Raw genomic sequence first — 27,465 nt, 5'->3', positions numbered from 1 at the left:
CTTCTACATCACAACACTACTCCTAAGATTGGGTTGTATCCATGTCTCGGGTCTTTCATTTAGAATAGGGGCAGCTTCGGTCTCCTTCAACACTGACACTCCAGTGCATATTATTAAAAGATTGGGCAGATGGAAATCCTCAGTCTCCAACCGATATATTCCTCATCCCGAGAAAGAAATTAGGAAAGCTTTTAAAAGTTTGGCTTTGTAAATTTGATGCAATAAGTGTGTTTTTCTTTAATACCTTTTCACCCTCTTTGCATGAACCCGATCTACATATATTACTAATATGTTTCTGAACATATATATTATATTACTCACTCACTCACTCACTCTCTGGGCCGGCCTAAGACATCATGCTGCCTAGGTCCAACGATAAATGACTATGGGGGATAATGTATAATAAACACAGGTTACTGGCTATGGGGGGATACTATATAATAAACACAGGTTGCTGGCTATGGGGAGGATAATGTATAATAAACACAGGTTACTGGCTATGGGAGGATAATGTATAATAAACACAGGTTACTTTCTATGGGGGATAATGTATAATAAACACAGGTTACTGGTTATGGGAGGGATAATGTATAATAAGCACAGGTTACTGGCTATGGGGGATAATGTATAATAAACACAGGTTACTGGCTATGGAGGGATAATGTATAATAAACACAGGTTACTGGCTATGGGAGGATAATGTATAATAAACACAGGTTACTGGCTATGGGAGGATATGTATAATAAACACAGGTTACTGGCTATTGGAGGATAATGTATAATAAACGCAGGTTACTGGCTATTGGAGGATAATGTATAATAAACACAGGTTACTGGCTATGGGGGGATAATGTATAATAAATGCAGGTTACTGGCTATGGGGAGGATAATGTATAATAAACACAGGTTACTGGCTATGGGGGGATAATGTATAATAAACACAGGTTACTGGCTATTGGAGGATAATGTATAATAAACACAGGTTACTGGCTGTGGGAGGATAATGTATAATAAACACAGGTTACTGGCTATGGGAGGATAATGTATAATAAACACAGGTTACTGGCTGTGCGGGGATAATGTATAATAAACACAGGTTACTGGCTATGGGGAGGATTATGTATAATAAACACAGGTTACTGGCTATGGGGGGATAATGTATAATAAACACAGGTTACTGGCTATGGGAGGGATAATGTATAATAAACACAGGTTACTGGCTATGGGGGGATAATGTATAATAAACACAGGTTACTGGCTATGGAGGGATAATGTATAATAAACACAGGTTACTGGCTATGGGAGGATAATGTATAATAAACACAGGTTACTGGCTATGGGAGGATATGTATAATAAACACAGGTTACTGGCTATTGGAGGATAATGTATAATAAACGCAGGTTACTGGCTATTGGAGGATAATGTATAATAAACACAGGTTACTGGCTATGGGGGGATAATGTATAATAAACGCAGGTTACTGGCTATGGGGAGGATAATGTATAATAAACACAGGTTACTGGCTATGGGGGGATAATGTATAATAAACACAGGTTACTGGCTATGGGAGGGATAATGTATAATAAACACAGGTTACTGGCTATGGGAGGATAATGTATAATAAACACAGGTTACTGGCTGTGGGAGGATAATGTATAATAAACACAAGTTACTGGCTATGGGAGGATAATGTATAATAAACACAGGTTACTGGCTATGGGAGGATAATGTATAATAAACACAGGTTACTGGATATGGGAGGATAATGTGTAATAAACACAGGTTACTGGCTGTGCCGGGATAATGTATAATAAACACAGGTTACTGGCTATGGGGAGGATTATGTATAATAAACACAGGTTACTGGCTATGGGGGGATAATGTATAATAAACACAGGTTATTGGCTATGGGAGGGATAATGTATAATAAACACAGGTTACTGGCTATGGGGGGATAATGTATAATAAACACAGGTTACTGGCTATGGAGGGATAATGTATAATAAACACAGGTTACTGGCTATGGGAGGATAATGTATAATAAACACAGGTTACTGACTATGGGGGAGATAATGTATAACAAGCACAGGTTACTGGCTATGGGAGGATAATGTATCATAAACACAGGTTACTGGCTATGGGGGGATAATGCATAATAAACACAGGTTACTGGCTATGGGGGGATAATGTATAATAAACACAAAAAAAATAATACAAAAAAAAATGAATGCAGCTTCAGAATTAATCTAAATTGTATGCTGTCTAGGAGGCCGGAGGGTCTGGGAGGGAGAGTCTGCTGCTGATTGGCTGGAATGTGTCTGCTGACTGTGTGGTACAGGGTCAAAGTTTACTCAATGATGACGAATAGGGGGCTGACCGAACATCGCATATGTTCGCCGTCCGTGGCGAATGTGAACATGTTTACATACATTTTTTTTACTGAATATTATGAGTACCTAATGTTTATGGCTCAAAATAAAGTGTAAGGATTTGTGTTATAGTTGTTTTTAATTCCTCTATCTTATTTTTTTTTATATGTTTTGATCCCTAAACCTAATACAGATACATTGACCTCAACACCCACCTCTACAACATTATAAAATATTGCATTCACAAGAAACATAATTCATTGTACAAGGCATGGGGTTCTATTCACGCAGTAACTGGTTTTCGGGCAAGAACACAATAATAATTTTTAAAATCAGAGAGGTCCATCCTTGATCTGTCTTCTCGAGGGACAACGTCCATCCTCTTAATTTCATAACCAGCTTCTTTAAAAGCTGTTTCAATCTCTTCTTTTGTCATCGTCAGGCTTGAAAATCTCTTGTTTCCAACATAATAAAATGTACTGTTTAGTACACTCTGTATTATGATATGGCCCCCTGGCTTGAGCAAGTCCATAAAATTTTTCAAGGTGTGGCAGTAAGCGGCTGCGTCCACACATGGAGATTCCAAGCAGAGACAACTCACAAGGCAATCAGCTGGTTCCAGAACGATTGGTTCAAATGGGTTCTTTTTTAGTGCATCACAGCTTAGAACCCGTTTCACAGCTTTCCTCAGTTTCTCTTCCTTTTTCTCACAATTGTCACTGTTAAAACAAAGGCACATTAGGCATGACATGGATTTATCTGAATACGCAAAAAAAATCTGCATTCTTTACCTTATTAGTATGTTTTCTTAATTGTATATAACACGATTCACCAAACACGGGACAAAACAACGGACAAAATACGGTGAAAATATCTGGATTCCGAACACAGTGGTAATTTGCAGATTTACTAAAGCCAAATGCAGTCAAGATTTGGTCAGTCTGATTCTGTATCCTTTACTTGTAAAATTACTAATGTGCTCATGTGAACCAATATAAAGCAGGAATTCTACCGAATGCATCCTGTAGAATGCCATTCGCAAATTATCAATAACGTTTTGCAAGTAAATTAATCATTTGAAGAACCATTTGCACACTGGCAACGTCAAGATCAAGTGGGCAAACAGTTAACAAATATTTAGCAGTGTAAGGGTTAATTATTATTAGGAAAATACCTCACGCTTTACAATGATTGGTTGGCTATTAAACAGCCAAATCAGAGTGCTCTGACAGTGAAGTCTCGAGAAATGGCTGCACAGTTACGGGTTTTCAACATCTCCTAGATATGCCCCCACCTACTGCATGGCAGGTAGGGGCATATGGAGGAAAAATACCACAATTGTAGTAATATGGGGCCTTGTTAACCTACTAGCACTGCCAGCAGGCAAATAGTTTGGATTTAATTTTAAAAACATTTTTTTTATATGGGCCCAGATTTTAGCTGTTCGGCAGCATATGATCCGCCTGTAATCTGGACCAAATTTAACACCATTTGAACCAGGTTTACAAGATCCAGACTTTGCCGAACTCCATCAAATGTCCAGAGTTTGCAGTCCGAATGGCCCTGTATGTACCCGGATAGTTTTGCCCTATTTGTTATTAGGCCATTAGGACTTTAGTGAAAAACACTGATAGTAATGTTTAAAGATGAACCTTTTTGAACAGTTCTACAGAACAGATCTGAGATGGAGACATACCTGTTTCCTTCTAGCTCACACACTAACTTGACAACTGGAGTCCAGTCAAATGCCTCAGGATCCTTCTTTAGCCACTTATTCAGCTCAACACGGTTTTGCTCAAGGAAGTCAGAAGTAATTATATTCTTATACACCTCACAGGCTGAAAGGAGATCATAGATGGCTGGTCCAGCACCAAAATCGATCAAGGTATCTCCTACGATCTCACCTAATAAAGAAGACAAAACAAATATATATATATATGTTACTCCAACCCTTTTTTTTTTCTTCTTCGAATAAGGCTTGATTAATAAGGCCGCTGATGACAGAGTTATAATACGCTGAAACGCGCGTCGGGCTCGATTTATTTTAATATTTTTGCACTTGTTATGTAGCACCCTTTTTAAAATGTTTTATTTTATTTTGTGTTGGAGTTACCTATATATATATAGGGTCTTTGGTTCAGGTAGGCACTAGCTTTGTGCGGTGCTGAGGTATTAGGGCCAGATGCTAGTTTACTGGCTGTGGGGTATGGTGGGAATGGAATAGTGGTCGCTACAATAGCTTGGAGATACCTCCCTTCTGCATTGATCCTGATTAATCTTCAATTAGTAGACATCTAGGGGTTTTTTTCGCTCTCCTCCTCTCTGTGTTGGAATTCAGACCACTTTCCCCTTTCCTTATCACCACTTATTGATTCTGCCTAATAGAAAGATATCCCTCTATAGTGGAATGTCTGTCTGCACCCTATGGTGTTTCCCTATACCTAACATATATACTCTGTTCCTATTTGGGACCCTTTCACTGTGAATAGTAGCTCTATGCATTATGGACTAATAAAGGTTTTTACTATACTTCTTGGCATGTAAGCTACCTATTTAACCAAAGTTGTACCTATTCCTAGACATTCACTTCCATTTGGAGTGAACGCCTTGGATATTCACTTCATTCCTTTTCTAATTTTAGTAATTAGGGTTATCCCCTGTTTATCTAGTACAACTAGGTGACCTCTTTTTTGACGATGAGATATTGTCATAAGCCTTCCCCAACTTATGGTTTTAGTTGGTATAAGACACCCTGACCTGTCCCTTGGTCACTATCCTTACCAATTAAGCATTACTCTTTGCCCCCCCCCCCAAAAAAAAATGTTTATGAAAGTTTTACTTACCTTAATCTAGCGCCAGTGAAGATCTGGGTGTAGGTTGGCACATCCCTTTGTGACATCACAGGAGTCATGCAGAGGTCCAATCAAAGGGTTCTCATAGAGAAGGCTTTGATTGGACAATTTAACTGGTTCAGTGCACAGGAAGAAGGAGAGGGAGTGGGAAGCAGGAAGGAAGAAGGAGAGAGGGATTAAAAAAAGGGGGGATAGGGAGGAGTGAGGGCTTTAGTTAAGAGGGGAAGTAAGAAAGGGAAACACATGCTTCCCCTTGCAGGCTCTGCAAGCAAAGGGAGAAGCAAACAATGTCAGTTGTCAGCATGCAGTGCTGTAAAATATGCACAGAATTGACAATGGGCAGTCAAGAACAGAGTACTGAGCCGTGTGTGTCAGTGGTGTAACTGGCCCTCGGCACGCAAGTGCAAATAACTCTGAATGTGCAGTGTTTAAAGCAGATTCACTGTACATCCAGACACCTATTACCATGACCACTTCTAAAAGCAGAAGTAACCCGTTACACGTTATTGAACCATGAACATCGTTAATATGATCAGAATTCTAGCAGTTCTGATAATATTGAGAGCACTGTTGATATAATTAGCTCAGTGAAAAAGGACCAGTTCCTTCCATTAAACAGTCAAGCTTAAAGGAGCGATGTAGAAACGTTAACAGTTTCATCTCATTGAAGTGGTTATAGTGTCTGGAATCCCCTGGTGCTTGCCTACCATTCAATATTAATCAGTTTGTAATGTTTTAATGCTAAATGTGTGTACCCAGCAACCCATCCCCTCTGTGCTGCTTGTGCTAATAAGGTAGCATTATCCTAAGCATCAATGGCTTTCAGCCTATCGCAGCAGCCCATTAATACAGGTGTGGATTCTTATGGCTACACGAACATGTGTAATCTCTGCCTAAGCCATATATCCAGTTGGAGCCAGGCTGAGGGTGACCAGGCATCGTTATTTGGTATGAAACTGCTTGAAATGGTTTAACAATTAAAGGATCACTATAGTGTCAGGAAAACAAAGCGGTTTTCCTGACACTATAGTGCCCTGAGGGTGCCCCAACCCTCAGGGTCCCCCTCCCGTGGTGCTGAAGGGGATAAAACCCCTTCAGCAGCTTACCTTATTCCAGCGCCGAGCTCCCTCGACGCTGGTGACCTCTCCTTTCCTGCCGACGTCAGCGGAGCCGTCCGACGTCACAGGATCCAAATGTGCATGCGCAGCAAGTGCTGCGAGCGCATTCAAGCTGTCAATAGGAAAGTATTTCTTAATGCTTTCCTTACGACGCTCCACGTGATGGAGGCATAATATGCCTCCAGCGTCGCAGATGCGCCTCTAGTGGCTGTCCGGAAGACAGCCACTAGAGGCTGGCTTAACCCCAAATGTAAACAAAGCAGTTTCTCTGAAACTGCTATGTTTACATGTGATGGGTTAAAACCTGAGGGACATTGCACCCAGACCACTTCATTGAGTTGAAGTGGTCTGGGTGACTATAGTGTCCCTTTAATAGAGTGTCAGAGGGCTGTGGGCACTACAACCAATTCAGTGAGATGAAATGGTTATACATAGTCACTATAGTGTTCATTTAAGCATAATCACAATCCTTCCAAAGATTCATTTTTGAACAATTCTACACTATAAAGGATGAAAGGATGAATATATCTTTCTACCATTACACAATAACCCCCCGAAAATGTAAGTGATTTGATTGCAAACAAAATTAAACACCACAAATACCTTCTCTGAGTTGATGATTTGTGCAAGCATCACCAATTCAGTTAAACCAATAAGCACTGTTATAGCAAAATGATCTAACCAATTCTAATACAGACCATGCATACATTTTGCACCGCTCTTCTAATGGGAAATTTAATTTAGAGCTTATATCCTACACCCACTGACTGTAATTAACTTTTGTTTGCTGCTAGTTGCCACCCAAAGACACTCAAAGAATCCCTGCCAGTGTCCAAATTCGTGAGGGTACTAAGGAACAATTCGGACCGCAGAAACAGAGAGGATCAGGTCAGAGTGATGTCTGACAAGCTCTTGGAATGTGGGTACAGTCATGCTGTGCTACAGTGATCATTTGTAGTGGCAAGAATGAGACATGAAACCACAGTAAGGAGAAATGAGAATCCTGTGGAGGGAGCGAGCACCCTTAAACAGAATACCAGATTGGAGTTCCCACAAACTTTTCATAATAAATCGCATCAGTTGGCAAAACAATGACAATGTATCAATACACAATACAAAATAAACATATCATTAAACAATGACAATGTATCAATACACAATACAAAATAAACATATCATTAAACAATGACAATGTATTAATACACAATACAAAATAAACATATATGTTTATTTTGTATTATGTATTGATACATTGTCATTGTTTTAATTGTGGTCCCTGAGGAAGATCATATAGAACGAAACGCGTAGGACTATTTTTCTGCTATCCATATCCTATGCTAAATTGGTGACTACGCTTTTTATTGAATACATTTTTATTATTTAACCCTGACCTGTGGATGTCTTTTGGTGGAATAAGGATCCAGAGGTGATAAGAAGTACCAGCTAGCCCCCCATCACATCGGGGGAGGCACGCTAAGAGCGCTTATACTGTCTACATCTTGTGAGTGAAAAAGATTGCTGCGCACAGAATACTGTGTTTTATAGCAATATTACACTATGTTTTGTTTTATGTTTTTCCTGTAGATTCACACAGCCATATCCCGAATCTTCTTTGTTGTGGTTTACCATATATGTAGTGACTATCCTGATGAAAGTCCACTGTTTGGACTGAAACGTTGATGTAATGTAACCTCTTGGGAAACAAAAGATTACTAGAAATTCAGCGAGTGCTCTCATTCGTGTTGATATATTGGGAGTGCCTGGAGCAGCACCTTGGTGAGGAAAGCAGACAGACGTGGTGTGTGTGTGTATGATATAAATAGTATCACTATCTGATGATGTTTAACAGATTATTATTAATAAACACATAGGGGAAAGGAACAGATACATGCAGACGTGTGTATCAATGTTTTAAAACAGTTTAATGTACTTTATGCACTATATCAGATTTTACCTGTAGAGAAGATTTCGTGAAGATTCTTTATAACAAAATGTGTCCACTCTCCAACCAAAGCTCCTGATGTAGGATTATAATAGGTTTCATAATAATCCTTTGGATCAAACTCGTTGATGTATCTTTCTTGCTCATTGTCATGCACCATTGTTATATGTGATCTCTTTTTAGACTTTCTGTATTCAGCTTCAGGTGATCCACGAACAGGTATATGCTGCAGCTGCAAAAAAAATAAAATAAAAATAAATTTAAAAAACATAAACTTAATCATCCTTATTTGATTATATGCCAGACTGATTTTTCAAACTTTTCTGCGCATTTTTACATTTCACTTATCACACAGTCAATTCCTCCATTCACAAAATTCTTACTCTTAGAGCATTATTTGCTAAAGTGAGAATTCAAAGTAAATTTCAGATCTTAACGTAGCTGACTTTTATTTTGACATTAAATTTATAATGCAATTTGAATTCAGTTTAGAGAAAAACCCTTATCATTGTCCAAAGCAGGTAAGGAATCGCCCTCTGGAGTACGCCTCAGCTTCATGCTTACCTTGTAAGGGTACGTTTAAATCAATCAGTTGGAGACTTCAACTCATTTATTAAGTTCAGAATGAAATGTACGCAATATAGAATGTGAAGCGGCACATGTATCAGCTTTTATAGTCTTGCTATTGCCCTCTGGACACAACTCCAAGGGGATACACCTTTTTTTTTGCAATGATAATAGAAACTTGTATGTAGTTGTAGCTTCTTGGAATACCTTTGCTTAATGTATTAAATTGTTGTTATGCACAGAATAGAAAAAAATATAAAAAAATAAACAAGACAAAACATGAATGTGTAGAATGACTCAATAACTCAGAAACTGTAGATGGTATAAGATCATCTTGTCATTTCAAAATTATGCTTTTGAATTTCCAGACACTGACTAAAGTAACTCAATCATAACTAAGGAGTGCTGGAGCTGCAATGTTCTGCTTATCCCAACATAAATTGCAGAAAAGGTACTATGAAAAATATAAATGTAGATGGGAGCAAAGTACCTTCAGAGCATGAAGTGTAAAAAAAGCAGAAAAAAGTGGTGACAGAACAACAGACATAGGGATAAAAGAGCGAAAGGGAACACACAACATAAGTAAACAACAGTGGAGAAACCAGGTCACAGAAATTGTGAAAAATGTGCCGCCCCCCAAATGTTCTGCCCACCATGTGACATCACAATGCGCCAGCCATATGCTCTGCCATATGAGCCAACGCCAGTGCTACACAAAGCGTCTTTTATCTGAAAATGCAGTGTGTTTACATTAAAAGCTTGCAGGCACAGGCTATAGACACCAGAATCACTACATTAAGCTGTAGTGGTCCTGGTGACTGCATTGTCCCTTTAATGTGAGGTAAATTAGAGATTAGTGCCACTAAGAATATACTGGATTGCCTACTTACCACCATATGAGGACAAGAGGATGATGATGGGCTCTGGCTGCAGTCTGGCTCTATTGGTCTGGTGTAGAACACGCTCTTTGGAGGCTGTTTGTAACAGTGCTCACAAAAATCAATGAACAGGAAGCAGCTCCATTTTTGGGGGCCTCTTAAACAGCTCAATGTCTGGGCCCCCAGGGCCTGACCGTGAGTAAGCCTACAAGGCCCGCCCATAAGTCCACCCACATGGCCCACCCATGAGTTTGCTCACAGGGAGTGAAGTGTATGTGTGTACGTGGATGTGTTGTGTGTTACTGTAGAAGATGTAATGTGTGTGTGTGCTCTTATGGAATGTAGTGCATAGGGATACCAATTTGTGTAAGAGATGCAGTGTGTGTTTGTGTGTAAAGAATGCATTGTGTGAATCTGTGTTTCTACGTGTAAGGAATGCATGTCTGTAAGGGGTGCATTGAGTGTGTGTAAGAGATGCATTTTGTTTCTGTGTGTGTGTAAGAGAAGTAGTGTGTGTGTGCGTAAGGGACAGATTGTGTGTTTCTGTATGAGTGTAGGATGCATTGTATGTTTTGGTGTGTCTGTGTGTGTGTAGGGATGAATTGTGTGTTTCTGTGCATGTGTACGGATGCATTGTGTTTTTGTGTATGTGTAAGGATGCATTGTGCATCTGTGTAGTGTGAAAGAGAGTGTTTGTGGGATAGGATAGGGGCTGAGAGGGGAGCAGTTCTTTATTTTTATTATTATATTTCTTCTGTTAATATACTTTCATGGGCGTCCTTCCTGACTATTTCTGCTCCTCGCAGACCCTTCCTTCTCATTGCTGCCCCTTTCTGCTCCTTGCAGCCCCTTTCTGCTCCTTGCTAACTCTTTGTGCTCCTTGCAGACCCTTTCTGCTCCTTGCAGACCCTTCCTACTCCTTGCAGCCCCTTTCTGCTCCTTGCTGATGCTTTCTGCTCCTTGCTGCCCCTTCCTGCTCCTTGCTAACTCTTTGTGCTCCTTGCAGACCCTTTCTGCTCCTTGCAGACCCTTCCTACTCCTTGCTGCCCCTTCCTGCTCATTTCTGCCCCTTCTTGCTCATTTCTTTTCCTTTCTGCTCCTTCTCCTACTTTATCTTTCTGCTCCTCCTGTCCCTTCTAGCTCATTGCTGACCCTTTCTGCTCATTGATGTCTTTCCCCGCTCATTTTTGTTCCTTCTCCTTTCTGCTCCTTCTCCTACTTTACCTTCCTGCTCCTTGCTGCCCCTTCCTGTATGCTGCCCCCTTCCCTCACTTACCTGATCTGTAGGCTGCCCCCCATGCCTCACTTACCTAATCAGTAGGCTGCACCCCCCATACCTCACCTGATCTGTATGCTGCCCCCCCATTCCTCACGTATCTGCCCACCCATGCCTCACTTACCTGATCTGCAGGCTGTCTCCCCATCCCTGACCTACCTGATCTGTAGGCTGCCCCCCATCCCTCACTTACATGACCTGTAGGCTGCCCACCCCATGCCCCACTTACCTGATCTGTAGGCTGCCCTAACCCCCATGCCTCACTTGCCTAATCTGTAGGCTACCCCCCATCCCTCACTTATTTGATCTGTAGGCTGCCCCCCCCACCCCACTTACCTGATCTGTAGGCTGCCTCCCCCATCCCTCACTTACCTGATCTGTAGGCTGCCCCCCACCACACTTACCTGATCTGTAGGCTGCCTCCCCCATCCCTCACTTACCTGATCTGTAGGCTGCCCCCCACCCCACTTACCTGATCTGTAGGCTGCCTCCCCCATCCCTCACTTACCTGATCTGTAGGCTTCCCCCCTCCATCCCTCACTTACCTGATCTGTAGGCTGTCTCTGCAGTCTGGGAGTTGCTGGCTGCACTCTGTGCTGCTCCCATGCGGATTCAGTCAGGAGAGAGAAGTAGGGATAAGATGTAGCTTCCTATCCCTGCCTCTCTCCATACACATATATAAACACATACATATGTTTATACCCATGTGTTTGTGTGTGTGTGTGTGTGTGTGTGTGTGTGTGAGTGTGTGTGTGTATACAAGTCTTATATACCCATATTTTCCATTGTATATTTTTTCATTCCTTTATATGTGATCATCCATTGTTGTTCTTTTTTTTCTTGATGTTCCTTCATTTGCTGTTCTAGTTCCTTTACTCTTAATTTGAGTATTACTTTTTTGAATCTTAATTTACTTTATTCCAAATGTCCCATTGGCTTAATTTCTCTAATTTGTCCTTTACTATGAGAGTGTAAGAGCGTTTTTTGCTTTACTATTTTTGTGAGTGCATTTAACTTATTGTTCCAGTTCAGGCCACCATAGATCCCTCCGCCTATGGTTGGCAACAGACATGGTCGCCTGGTTGGCAAGTTATCAGGTAGTCTCCATAACCATATTTTGACATCCTGTTTTGGAATCCTTTCAGGTGTATGTAACTATGGGGCTAATGCTGCACTTATCCTTATTTAGATATACTGATTATTTTTACTTTCTCTTTTACTTTTTCTTTTCTTGTTTCTTTCTCATGGATGAACTTTTTAATTTATTAAGCATTTAATAATTATGAATGCACCCCTTTTGCACTTGAATAAATATATTTATGAATTTGGTGTAAAATTGACTAACTGTTTTTATTTAATTGATTAATTTTGCACATAATTTGTTAACTGTGGTTATGGTTGACGCCCTTTTAATAGTATACTCTGACACTGAGGTGATAGCTTGATAAAGGCCTCTGTGGACGCCAAAACGTTGCACTTTTTGTTCCAATAAACCTGCCTTCCTGCAGCAATCCTGAGTGCCTGGACCTAATTTATTTTTTATCATGGGCACTCTGACCGGTTTGCGGCTACACATCAAACTGTGATGCACTTTGTGTTCTGACACATTTCTATCATGGCCAGCATTAGGTTTTTCAGTAATTTGAGCTACATTAGCTCCTCTGTTTGATCGGACCAGACAGGCTAACTTTCACTCAAACTTGCATGAATGAACCTTGGGCACCCGTTTTGGTAGGTACTTATCACTGCGTACTGGGAACACCCCACAAGACTTGCCATTTTGGAGATGCTCTGACCATCGGTGTCCACAGGGGGGGAGCAAGGGGGGGCACTTGTGCCCCCTCCCCCTGGATTTTTCAGCTTGTTCTGCTATTTTTCGTGTGAGAGTAAAAATACAGTGCAATACCGGTGCTGTGTATGGAGAGGGACAGGGATGGGAAGCTACATCTTATCCCTGCTTCTCTCTCCTGACTGAATCCGCAGGGGAGCAGCACAGAGTGCAGCCAGCAACTCCTGGACAAGCAGAGACAGCCTACAGATCAGGTAAGTGAGGGATGGGGGGGCAGCCTAAAGATCAGGTAAGTGAGGCTTGGGGGGGGGGGGAGAGATAGCCTATAGATCAGGGAAGTAGAAGGAGCAGAAAGGGTCTGCAAGGAGCAGAAAGGGATCAGAAAGAGAAAGGAGCAGAAGGGTGCAAAATAAGCAGAAAGTAGCAGAAAGGCAAAGGAGCAGAAGGAGACATGGAGGAGAGAAGACAGTGTCAGAAGAAAAAGAACACTGTCAAATGAAGGAGAAGAAAAGGAGACTGGAGCAGAAAGGACAAGTGAAGTGAACCCTCCACTTTATTCTGGACACCACATCATAAGGCTTTGGTACCTGGGCCTGGCAGGGAAACTTTGGACCTTCTCATCTCCTCAGGTAAAAAAAATATCAGTGTTAATGTGTTCACTTTTATTTACTGAGTGTCAGGAAACACAGAGTGACGCTGGGTAGGGGTGTCGCTGATTGTCTAGAGCAGCCAGCTGGCACTCTAAGCCAATGGTAGCTCCCCAGTCATAAAAAAGTTACAAAAAATTATGAACCGGGAACTAGCGATTGGCTTAGAGCATCAACTGACCACTCTAGCCAATCTGCAGCACCCATGCTTGACGTCAATCTGCCCTTCCTGACACTACGTTTCAGAAGCCGAATACCACTGAGCGACCTGGAGATCGGGAGCTGAAGGAAGTCTTTGGGGTTAAACCATTTGAGAGTGGTTTAATCCCTTAACCCCTTAAGGACCAAACTTCTGGAATAAAAGGGAATCATGACATGTCACACATGTCATGTGTCCTTAAGGGGTTAAAGGAAAGAGAGCACCCAGGGGCTTCCTGGCATCATAGCATTTTCATTTAGATGAAGTTGTTATGGTAACCAGAATGTTCCTTTAATTTGCTTAAAGGAACACTATAGTGTCAGGAATACAAACATGTATTCCTAACACCATAGTTGTGAAAATGCTATTCAACCTGGCTTTATGTGATAATGACTATGCCCCTTCCCTTTCATGACACTGTCAAAAAGGGACCAAGCATGGATGTCACAATTATGCCTCCCCCCTGGAAAAATTCCTCTGGATGCCCATGGCTCTGACCCAGTCATCTAGCCATCACTATTTGTGCCTTGTCGAAGTCAGTCAAATCTTTGTGCTTGTCCATTTTCCTCCTCATAACACATGCAATACAAGAACTGAGAGTTCATTTTCTGCCCAATATATCCCACCCTTGATAGGTGCCATTAATGACATTAAATTAATGCTATTCACTTCATTTGTTGGTGGATTTAATGTTATGGCTGATCAATGTACACATATGAAACAAAGAATGCTGCACTCGTCTAAACATGCATACATCATAAGGGGGCCATTGGGACCAAGTGTCAGGTCCCCTGCATACGCGCTGCTTTCGGCAGCCCATGAGCGGTGCCATCAGGTCCCTGCCCACGCCGCCGTGCTCCAGACTGACAGTGTTTCGGACACTGCATGCTCCAGAGCAGCTGCTTTATATATGTGCTGGACCCGGTCATGTGACCCGGCACACAGTGATGACAGTGATGAAATACATCCCGCGTATTGTGGTTAACACTAATTGGAGGTTAGCCAATCAGACACACCCTGTGTGTAAATAAGCTAACCTCCCCCTTGCATCAGTGCCCTGTTGTGGTCTTTGTTTTTCACAATATCGCGTTATACTCTGAATGCATTGGTTACCGAACTTTGGCTTGCCTTACGTTTACTCTGTCTCTCTGTTTCCCTTTGACCTTGACTTGTACTTTGACTATCCCTTTTTGCATATCCCGGCCATTTTAAGGACCGGTATTTGCAATTCTATGTGGTGTGTCCCGTCTGTATGCTTAGGTTCCCCTGGTGATCACGACACCAAGTAATACAAGATACAGAATACAGTGCAGTCACTTACTAAAAACCAGCTTCAAAGCTCACAAAATTAATTAGTTTTTAAAAATTTACCTAACCCCTTCCTTATGGTAGGAAGTTCCATTGCGTCCTACACAGAGTTTGTAGAAATACCTGTGTGGCATGTTACAACCAGCATATTTGGTGTGCGCGGGATTAAATCTCTGCTCACACCAGGGAATCCCAGGTGTCAATGAATAGCTGGGGCTCCCTTCTGTCTGCTGGGACAATTTTTAGTTGCCCCAAACTTACCGATGAGCTCTATACAGTGGTGGAAGTCAACACTGCATAGAGCCTTTTACATTTATTGATAAAACCGTGCTGAGCAATTGAACTCAGCTGTGGTTTTTCTGGGCTGCAGGCAATTTTAGGGAGACCCTACAGGGTCTGAATAGACCCTGGAAAGGTCTCCCAGCCTGTTCTTAGCCATTTGTGACCAGTGCTGAGCTTTGCTCAGCAGCGATCTCAGTATAATTGGCTGGAAAACCGGACTCCATTCATAAACAAACTAAGTGTAATTATAAAAATGGCCAGTAGATGGCAGTTATAGACTACTATGTTAAATTGTAAAATCTATATTCTTAAATCAGACTTGATATTAGCAGTGGTTTACCTTAGGTTTTAAGGTTGGGGTTAGTGGTGTGGGTTAGGATAATGGTAGGGTTAGGGTTATATTTAGGTGTAAGAGTAGGGTATTATAATTATTTTTTGGGGCATTTCTATAGCGCCAATAAATTCCGTAGCACTTTACAATATTATTGGAGGAGGATATTTAACTATAAATGGCTAGGGTTATCATAGGGTTATTATTATGGTTAGGTTTAGCTGTACAGTTTGGTTAGAATAAGGGTTAATGCTGTTTTAGGGTTAGGAATAGTTAAGGGTAATATTATAGTAGGCATATGGTTAGTGTAAGCATTAGTTAAGGGATATGGTTCTTATAACATTAGTGTGGGGGTTGATATAGGGTAAGGGTTAGCTATCAAAAGGTAATTTCGATTCTAAACATGTTATGCATTTAACAATCAGGACTGATATATAACTGCATTTTCAGTTTAAAGGAACAAAACAAGAGAGAGAAAAAGGAAGCTAAAGGAACACTCTACAAGGGGTTAACCCATAGACAAAAGCGATAAACAAACAAGAAATGAGTGTCCTATCAATAAAATATAACTTTTAATAGTTCTATTAAAATTGGTGAATTGATAAAATATCCAATTATCAAATATATGTAAACAAGTATTCAATATGGTGATGTACCAATGTGCAAATGCCAACTAGTTAGTAGAGGAAAAATAGATCACATTGTAAGATATTTTAAACCTTTTCAAATAACTCAAAAATATGCATCCAAATTTCCTCTAAGGTCAGGTTTAAAATCCTGAACCTTCTGATGCAATGATTAAGACGCAAAAAAGATAAATAATTCTTAAATAAGAGGGTTAAATAACCATAAATCCGATCTGAAAAGGTAAAATATCACAAAATTGGGAGGTTCTGTTCTAAAGTTTTCAGAAACCTACTCCCAAATACATGTGCAAAACATAGTTTTGCAATCCACAGTGGGACGCGCGTTTCGCCAACTCATCAGAAGGGAACTGATGTGTGGGAAAAGACCGGGATTTTAAAGGATGGTAACCATTCATATTGGTGAATTCAAAAATCGTCATCCTTCTGAGTGCCAATAGGAAACCGCTCAGAGAATGACGTGGAGACTAGTCAAGATTAACTCTTATCAAGATCTTTGGAGGGAATTTTAACCCCTTATGAATTGAGTAGTAAGCTTAAAGATAAAGTTTAGATATAATGATAGTGCATGGTTACAGAGTTTTTAATTGAAGCCTAGGGAATAAGCATTGATAAAGTTATCGGCAAAAAAATGCAGGCTAGCTTTCTAAGGTTTCAAAATTGGATCTTCTATATGTAAAGAGATATTAATTAGAAGTCAAAATAAAAAAAATAATAATAAATAATAAATAAATATAAATATCCATAAGGTGGAAATCAAACTAAAACTTGTGAAAATGGACATTTGACTACCTTATTTTTTCCTTAGTGGATTGCTTTTCATGTCCCCTCTTAGTATGAGCTTGCCATTCTAAGAAAGGTCGGTACTTATCCATCTCTAGTCCGCAATTGCTCCACTACAAACCAGGGCGGTTAGTACCGACAGTCTGCTGTTCTCGTCCTATCGCGTTCCTCACACCACGCTCTCCCACAGCTTCCCTACATCCGCTGCTCCCAGTTGCTGCGTCCTACGTCATCACGTCATCTCCACATTGCTATACATACCCCATTTGTAATACTTTGGGTTGTCTGCTTTTGCAAATGGTATGCTATCATGGGGTTAACTCTCATTCCTGGGTTAGGATACAGTCTCAAAGGAAACATAACCAGTCTGGCAAATTTAAATGAGTATAAACTGAAAAATGTAACGTGTTATATTTGACCCTGTAACTTTCCAAAACACAATAAAACCTGTACATGGGCGGTACTGTTTTACTCGTAAGAAATCGCTGAATACAAATTTGTGTATAGAAAGATAAGAAATAGGACTAAAAAAGTCTGTAATTGGAGAGTAATACAAGAGAAAAAGGGAAGTCCCTACCTTTAATAATCCTAAAGGGAAACAAAGGGGAATAGGACAGGTAGAAAGAGGAGTGGTGGTAAACCAACCAGAGGTAAGCACAAAAAATCAGATACTTGCTAAAATAAAGGAGCTATCTGACAAGTGTCCTGACTGGAGGTTAAAACTCCCCACATCCAAATCTCATAGAAAATGATCCTAGGTGGTAGAGATAACTTAAAAAAGTGGGCTAATATAGAGAGGTAAAAAAGCCTCTATAGGGAAACAATAAAGAGTCCCATAAGTTATGCCTTGACAGAAACCCCTGTAAAGAGTAGACTGTCCCTAAGTACCTCGGCACTGTGAGAAACCACTGGTGCCTACCTTAACCTAGGTCCCTACCTGTCCTAATAACTTAAAACTAGATTAAATAAATCAATCCATAAGTGCTACCAAAGAGTGCAAAAATAAATAAATAAATAAATAAAACTAGCTCAACGTGCGTTTCGGCGTTTCAGCACGCCGTCGTCAGGAGCAATGAACTATTGAAGTTCTCTGTAGCGATTTAAATACCCTTAGTTGTAATCAGCAGTAACTGTGGCCAGCTGTATAACCCACGTGGTCTACCGTTCGTGCTCGTCGCTTATTGGTCTGACGCCTCTCAAACCCGCCTCTTGCCGGCAGCGTCATATGACGCGGTCCCACTGTGAGTGGAGAGGCGTGGTGCTGGAGTTAGATGGTGCTCACGTGTGATCATAATGGTCTGATGCCTCTCAAACCCGTCCCTTGCCGGCCGCGTCATATGACGCGGTCCTGACGTGAGCGGTGAGGCGTACTGCCAAACTTGGGCGGTACCCACGTGGGGTCAAATTGGGAGTGGTTAGCCTGTAAGATGACAACGGGCAAAAGATTCCCTAATATTAGTGTAATATGATCGTTAGAAAGTTACGATATATAACTACACAGTCTGACCAATAAGTTTAAATGCCGCAGTAAAACTTTAAATACCAAAACAGTGGGGCATGACTAACAGTTATTATAATACATGATTTATCCATCAGATTAAACAACTTTTTTTAGTCCTATTTCTTATCTTTCTATACTATATTTGAGGGTTATTCCCTATTCTGTGAGAGTAATTTTAGGGCTCTTTTAGCACTTATTCATTGGTCAATGTTGTGACCTCTGAATCAGATAGTATTTCATTACAAATGTGTGTACTTTATTACAGTAACAGCTAACAGTATTATTACATTCACAGTTAAATTGTCATGCAGAGCTAAAAAAAAAAAAAAAGCCATAATGTCTTAATTTCTCATATTTTTTAAAAATATTTTATTCATATTAAATTGTGTTTAACATATAAATATTTGTTGTGACATGAAAGCCCTGTTTCTCCCGAATAAAATTATATATGATGTGTGGGTGCATTTAATATGACAGAGGTGAATTATGGTTGAACAGAAATATAGAGCAAATTCAAGGTTTTATTTAACGTTTTGTTTTGATCACAACTTGTACAACTGCCTCAGTCCTTAAGGCAGGCTTTCCCAAACTCTGGCCCTCCAGATGTTGCTAAACTACAACTCCCATGATTCTCAGTCTATCTATTTCATTCATAGAATCATGGGAGTTGTAGTTCAGCAGTTTTTTGTGTGCACACCTATGTATTTACACAAGAGACAATTCTACAAAAGTTTTTCTATTGCCAGGTATCATCTTGTTACTAATCAAGATAGGGAATGTATTTTTTAAATGCGGATTGCAGATGCACAGATTAGTAGATCTTGCTGATTACAGATGCACCGATTAGTAGATCCTATTGGTTGCAGGAGCACAGCTTAGTAGATCGTGCTGGTTCCAGGAGCGCAGCTTGGGCTATTTATTGCTCCCATAAGTCGGTAACTCTAAAGCAATTACCTAACTGTTTTCACTGGTATGTTTTTCTTTCTCAAATCTAATTTAACTGATTTAAAAGCTGTTGATATTGGCTTTTTGTTTCACCTGGTCATAACTTTAGTAATCGTTTTATTTTCTGCAGGCTTCTACTCTGTAAAATTCACTACTCCTGGTCTGGTTTATAATTTTTATTCAGATATTAGCTCAATGCTCTGGAATTGGTTTAATATTCTTTAGAACTGAGTAAAATTCCTTAAAGCATAATCTTTATAAGTTGGAGAATGTGCTATTTGTTATATTGTCACATATTCATCCGCAAAGAAAAATGTGGTTAATGGTATTTACTGCCCTGACAGGAAAAGTTGTGCTGAGCAACATTACTGTCCTGACAGGAAAAGTTGTGCTGAGCAACATTACTGTCCTGACAGGAAAAGTTGCGCCGAGCAACAATCAAATCCACAGGAGGGTTTGTGCTGAGCAGCAATCATGCAAATGGGAACCTGGTAATTGCCTTTGGGGTCAAAGGCTGGTTACAGCCAATCGGATCCATAGGAGGGGTATTTAGGCCCAGTTCTCCTCTTGCTCAGTGCCCTATCGTGGTTTCATGCCTATGGTTATCCGAGAGTGCGTTCCTGATCTTGATTTTCTGGTATTTGACTTTGGCTTTGTTTTGACTTCCCTGATATCTGGTATCCTTGACTTTTGGCTTTCCCTCATCTTTCCCTCATCTTTGTGTCTGATTCTGTGTCCCTGACCTCGGTAAGTATTTTGACTATTCTTGGAGACGTTAAGTCCGGCCATTCTAAGGTCCGGTTATACGTTATCCTTAGTCCTAGGTGTGACACAGTACTCGTGCTGGATCAACTTGTAATCCTGACATTACGACAGGGCCATAGATTGTGTGTCAGCACATAGCAGCTTGTGAGAGAAAGCTAGAGGATAATGATCACCGTATGGATCAATTTGCCTAGTCTTTTAGCACGCTCCTTACTAGGACGGCTCATTTACAACCTGAGGCTTCTCCAATTATGTCACCACTGCCTAATGTACCTCCACCTATAGTATACAAGGCACCTACGATCTCCTTATCTCCTCTGCTGCCTTTTTCTGGTAATATCCATGAATATAGGGGATTTCTCAATCAGATTGAGGCCTCACCTGGTTCATTTCCTTCAGATAGAGCTAGGATTGGGTATCTGATGAACCAACTTAAAGGTAAGGCCTTAACCTGGGCTAATCCATTATGGGAAAGTAATAGGAGTATCGCTCATTGTTACCAGGAATTCCTTGCGGATTTCAAACTGACGTTTGAACCATTAGGCAGGGAGGAAAATTACAGTAAGTATGAACAATTTTCATTAGTAACACTAGGAATACATATCTGTATTCCTAATTCTACAGTTTGAATGTCCCTAGTTAGTCCCCCTCCCCCCACCCTCCTCACTGTGTTTGGTATAAAATGAAAGGAAATATGCAAACACAATCACAGACCCATACATGCACACATACAATCACAGACCTTTACTAACAATCACATACCTTCACATAATCACATATATACACACAATCACACCCCCACAGACACATACAAACAATCACATAAATACACACAATCACAGGTATATACACAAACAATAAGATATATATACACACACTAACATGCACACAATCACACACATAATTAGACATACACAAACCCAATTACATTAAAAAACACATAATTACTGGCATACGCACAAAAATCACATTCATGCACACATTTTGTAATTAAGAGGTCCACCCAGCCTCCCTACCTTGCTCTGTGAGGGCTGGAGGGCATCCTCTCACTGTTGGTCAGTGGTTGCTGCTATGATGGGACCACTGTGCTCTTACTGCAAAAGTCCCTTGCACGCCCAATAGTGATGCTGGTGCCAGGATGACGTTATATCACAGTGCCACCTCACTGCAGGTTGCACAAGGGAGCTGTGCGGGAAGAACACTGTAAGTAACGGGCTTCCACCCAGCAGCCCGGACAGCAACTGGGCCACATTACAAGCTATTAAAAAAAAAAAAAAAAAAAAAGAATTAGGATCAGACATTTAAAGGAACATGTATTCCTGACAATAAAGTCCTGGTATGGCTGTTTAGGTCTCAGGCCTCACTCTGATTCAAATTTTCTAGCAACTGGGCAGCAATGGCTTCTCAGTCACTAGTTTTAAATTTTTAGTAGACATGCCCCCATCTTCATTAGTAATCGGGGTATCTTATTAACTAGTTAATTATGCAGTCCTGCAGAAAAAGAGACACACTGTACTTTATTCTTTATCTGTGTAGATCTGATACAGCTCCATCTCTTATGCAATCTGTCAAACATACTCATTATATATGACGACTGACATTGCTGCTCCAACAAACAGTTTTGATAGGATGATAAGCAGGTACAATCTTTACGTGTTAATTGTAATGGATGCCAAATTAGCATCTAGCCCTCGATGTAAGATAAAGATATTCTAGCCCACATTTAAATTACATTGACCATTACAAAGTTTAATTGCAATCTTATCCATTCCAGGAATGATCTAAACTACCTTTGGTGCAGCAAGTACCGTGGTACCAAAATGTGCAGAAAAAAGTGCAACGTCTACCACACTAATGGACCACACTAATGGAAGATGATTGGTTGGATGTGTGCAGGATGTCACTATAGCAAATATAAAGCAGAGTAAGTGGTGAGAACCGCACTCAGTCCCAACGGCCAAGGGTGCTCCAGAGGAGGACCAGCAATCCCAGTACAATAATCCAAGAAGAAAAAACTCACAGGCACTCCAATTTTCAAGTCGCAGGCAGATTTATTATGACAGAATGTAACGCAACGTTTCGACCGGAAAGGTCTTTTTCAAGCTGACACCACATGGTGCAAAGTGTGCTTATATAACAAACACTGACAAACAGGAAATCAATCAATAGTTCAATCAACCAATTAATACTAATTAGTAGGAATTACTAATTGATGAAAAAATAATTTTAAAAAAGCATTATTATAAAAGAAACACATATCAATACCAATAGTGTTACAATATATACATAAGTCAAATCAATAATGTACACTATATCAATAACTTCATACAAATAAGACATGAATCACTCTGCAATTATATTATGGCTAGGAATTTAGGGTGTATATACATAAGACAACCTGTTGTACCATGAGTTTCAATGGTTACAAATATGAGCCCATAGATGAGAGAAGAAAGATAAATGAAAGAAAACAAGTAAATAAAATAAATACATGCAACGTATCCTCCATGGTTTCCAGACGAGCCTCACTTCCGGTTATGTGAACTGCATGTGACGTCATTGGCAGGAGGACCAAAAATAACATCGTTCTATACTCAATTCTACACTCAATTGCACAACCCACATAGTGGAGTGTGCACACTATACCACATAACTATCATAAAATGTATCTTCACAGAACATCATTATCATTAGGCATACTATAAGGCACAGATCAGGAAATTCAAATCTATTAAGTATAGTGTACAGTATAAATCAATGTTAAATAAACAAGGGTAATAGTTATTCATATAGAAATACCAGAAATGGACACTTAAAGTAATCATTATACCAAATGAGAACAAATAAGTCACAAAATATAAAGAATATATATAAAAAATAAAAATAAATGAACAAATAAGTAATAATAAAGAATACTAAGATAAAAAAAAATAAATAGGACTAATGAATAATAAACTAAAAATAAAATAAAATAAGAGAAAAAATAAAAAAATAATAAAAGAAAAAAATAAATAAAATATAAAACATGAAAATAATATTAATAATGAATAATAATAAAAAATAAAAATAAGAAATAAATAAATAAGAAATAGTAAAGAATAATAAATACTAAAAATAAAGAATAAAATAATGAAAAACTATATAATAGAATAAGAAATAATAAACAAAAGAAGTAATAAAAATAATAATCTAATTATATTCCCTCATATATAGGCACAATGCAAATCATTCCAGATTAAGAGTACAGACATCAAAAGTCTAACACCTATACCTAGCAGAAATTAAATAAAAAAGGAGAAAGCGAAGGAAATACAGGGAAAAAGATTTCCAATATAGAACATAAGAGTCTATATATATAAGGAAAGAAACTATATATGCATAAAAGATCCATCGTTAATCTATGTGAGAAAAAGAAAAAACCACGAGAGTGTCTAGTATCCACATTTAGAGCTCTCAAGTAGTAGGTGCTTCAATTAAATAACTACCGTATATACTCGAGTATAAGCCGAGTTTTTCAGCCCATTTTTTGGGCTGAAAAACCCCAACTCGGCTTATACTCGAGTCAAGGTCTGTATTATGGCAATTTGCATTGCCATAATACAGACTGGGGGGAGAGGGGGGCTGGCAGAGCTGTACTTACCTGTTCTGCAGCTCCTGTCAGCTCTCTCCTCCTCTGCGCCGTCCGGTCAGCACCTCAGTCAGCTCCCAGTGTAAAGTGTAAGCTGACAGAAGAGCAGAACGGACGGCGCAGAGGAGGAAAGAGCTGACAGGAGCTGCAGAACAGGTAAGTACAGCTCTGCCAGCCCCCCTCTCCCCCCCACTGAACTGCAACTGGACCACCAGGGAAGGAGAGCCCCCCTCCCTGCCATATATCAAGCAGGGAGGGGGGACGAAATAAAATAAAATAAGAAATAATAATTAAAAAATAATAATAATACAAAAAATTAATAATAACAAAAAAAAGGGGTATAAGGACCACTATGGGAGGGGGGGGGGGTATAAGGACCACTATGGGAGGGAGGGGGGTATAAGAACCGCTATGGGAGGGAGGGGGGGGTATAAGGACCACTATGGGAGGGAGGGGGGGGATAAGGACCACTATGGGAGGGAGGGGGGGATAAGGACCACTATGGGAGGGAGGGGGGGGATAAGGACCACTATGGGAGGGAGGGGGGGGATAAGGACCACTATGGGAGGGAGGGGGGGATAAGGACCACTATTGGAGGGAGGGGGGTATAAGGACCACTATGGGAGGGAGGGGGGGTATAAGGACCACTATGGGAGGGGGGGGGGGATAAGGACCACTATGGGAGGGAGGGGGGGGATAAGGACCACTATTGGAGGGAGGGGGGTATAAGGACCACTATGGGAGGGAGGGGGGGTATAAGGACCACTATGGGAGGGAAGGGGGGTTATATGGACCACTATGGGAGGGATGGGGGGGGATAAGGAACACTATGGGAGGGAGAAGGGGGATAAGGACCACTATGGGAGGGAGGGGGTGGGATAAGGACCACTAGGGGAGGGGAGGGTAAGGACCACTAGGGGAGGGGTGAGTCAGGACCACTGGGGGGGGGGGGGTGAAGGAACACGGGGGTGGGGAGGTAAGGACCACTGAGGGAGGAGGAGGGGAAGTCAGGACATATGGGGGGGGAGGGGGCGGCAAAATGTTTTTTGCCTACGGCGGCAAATATCCTTGCACCGGCCCTGCACACACTGCATTCACACACTGCATTCATACACACACACACTGCATTCATACACACACACACTGCATTCATGCACACACACACTGCACTCATACACACACACACTGCACTCATACACACACGCTGCACTCATACACACACGCTGCACTCATACACACACACATACGCACACACTGCATTCATTATACACACACTGTAAATAAATATTCAATTAATATATTTTTTTTAGGATCTAATTTTATTTAGAAATTTACCAGTAGCTGCTGCATTTCCCACCCTAGTCTTATACTCGAGTCAATAAGTTTTCCCAGTTTTTTGGGATAAAATTAGGGGCCTCGGCTTATAATCGGGTCGGCTTATACTCGAGTATATACGGTATATATATTTTTTAAGTGAATCAATAAAGAGCAAGTAATAATACTAAAGTGCAAGTGTCACAAATCATAAACAAAATTGGTAATTAAATCCAAACAGTGACCAAGTAGTCTAAGTAATCTTATGATCACAGTGTAAAAAATAGTAAAAAAGTTTTTTAACTAAGTGATCCAAGTATAATAATGTGATCACAGTGTATAACACCAAAGGACGGAAATGCCATCCTTACTACTAAAAGTGCATTCATGTACTTATAATAATATAAGTGTGCAATGAAAAGGGAGTAAATTGTGTCCACATCTTAGTAGTCCCTGAGAAATCTTAGAGGTCCCTGAAAGATCCAGCTTATCATGTCGTGTAGTAGAAAATTAGGGTGTCTAGGAGACTAGCACCAAACATCTAAAAAATCCTGAAAAATATAAAAAAAGGAGAATTAAAAACAAAAGGTAAAATAAAGCAATCATTCCTTAAATGAGCATAGACAAATCATATTCATAATTCAAGCCCTTTGGATATAATGTATCCAGTTCCCGTATCCAGTAAGCCTCACGTAACAGAAGCTTCCGATTTCTATCTCCCCTCCTAGGTGATTCCATAATTTGTTCTAAAATCTGGAATCTGAGCTGAGAGACACCATGTCTAGCCTCTACAAAGTGTGCCGGTAAGGGCAAATCAGTCAATCTAGTCCGAATCGTAGACTTGTGTTTAGAGAATCTCCTCTTGAATTTCTGACTAGTTTGCCCTACATATAGAAGGCCACACGGGCATTTCAATGCATAGATGACAAAGTCAGAGTCACAAGTCAAGTATTGTTTAATAGAACACTTTCTACCACTCCGAGGGTGGTGAATCACATCACCCCGGATCATAGAATGACAAAAGACACAATTGTAACAAGGAAAATGTCCTTGTTTCACATCAGGTAAAGTACCAATAGACTCAGGAACCAAAGTTTTCACTAGTTTATCTTTCAACGAGGTGCCTCTTTTATAGGCAAACATAGGTCTTTGGGAAAATTCCACATGCCAATGCCTATATACAATTTTTCGTAAATCATAAATTTTTCATAAACTATAGCAAATATAGTGACATTATTGGACTGCCAGACTTTTGAAGTGACAAGCTTTCAAGAGAACCTTGGATTTGGGGAATTACAAGATACTAATTGTATCTGTTATTTAACATCTGATTCACTGGACTAAAACAGCTACAGTCTCTTTTATCTCTTTCTTATCATGCTGATCTATACTATGAGTGACGATTTCAAATTTTGGGTAAGGATAAATCAAAATAGAATTTTGACTTTAATCTAGTTATTATCACTCAATTTTACTTTGTTCTCATGCCATGTTTACTCATGTTGCAATAAGTGATGATTAATCCGATTTCTGCTGTGGACGCCAAATTTCAATATACCGCACAAGGTTAGCATGTCAGTTAAAGTCTATTTACACCGGTAGTATGATTGCTGCAACAGTTGGAAAAATATATCAAGTTTGGATATTTCCACCATCACAGACTTAATTCTCTTATGCAGCATTTATGCACTCATGGTCTTTGTAATGGTCAGCTCTTTTAAGAAAAGTCCTTATAATATTATTGAACTTGGTGTCTAAATGAGTAAATGTCACTTGTGCAGTTTTACCCTTCATGGCTCATCGGCATGGTACCAGCTTTAGTTTAATGTTAGGAATCTCTCTAACAACAATAAACTAAGAATTACAAAAACTGTGGTAAGAATAAAACATGAACAAGTTCCCTGCTTGATCAAGAACATGTGCATATATACTGCTGTATTAGTATATATCGAAATCAACATGGTTGGTTAAATTCTTGATTCAGGGTGCAGTTCCTGGTACCAGAAAAAATGCAGATGCTGTGTATTTTTTTTTTTTTTGGTGGGGGCCAATAAGCCCATTACAGTTGTTAAAAGTAATTTTTAAAAGTTGTTTGTTTTGAGACTCAGATTAAGAAATTAAGACCTGGTCAGTTTTTCATAAAATAGGTGATTGAAATATTTATGATATTGAAGGGAATTGATCAAAAGAGTAGGGAAATTAAAGTGACCGTTTTATTTGCTGCGATCTTTGTTCTTTTTCACTCCCTCCTTCCTTATCCCCCCCCCCCCCCCCCCACACACACACACACTTTCCCTCTTACCCTCAGTTTCCTTTCCCTTTCCAT

The 27,465-nt window shown here is 40.1% G+C and overlaps 1 protein-coding gene and 1 pseudogene across 1 annotated transcript; both read right to left on the bottom strand.

Moving 5' to 3' along the window:
- LOC134577596 (nicotinamide N-methyltransferase-like) overlaps positions 1 to 8,365 on the bottom strand; it is a 24,728-nt pseudogene extending 16,363 nt beyond the window's left edge.
- Positions 2,654 to 27,465, bottom strand: LOC134576967 (nicotinamide N-methyltransferase-like). Its single transcript, XM_063435624.1, has 4 exons — positions 27,442 to 27,465; positions 8,295 to 8,514; positions 4,067 to 4,274; positions 2,654 to 3,089 (listed from the first exon to the last, which is right to left on the bottom strand). Exons 1-4 carry the CDS (start codon positions 27,463 to 27,465, stop codon positions 2,654 to 2,656), a joined length of 888 nt encoding a protein of 295 aa, XP_063291694.1.

The sequence above is a fragment of the Pelobates fuscus genome, chromosome 11 (assembly GCF_036172605.1).
Source record: "Pelobates fuscus isolate aPelFus1 chromosome 11, aPelFus1.pri, whole genome shotgun sequence".
Taxonomy (NCBI): domain Eukaryota; kingdom Metazoa; phylum Chordata; class Amphibia; order Anura; family Pelobatidae; genus Pelobates; species Pelobates fuscus.
Note: the sequence above shows the minus strand (reverse complement) of the source record. Positions and strands in the feature narration are given on the sequence as shown.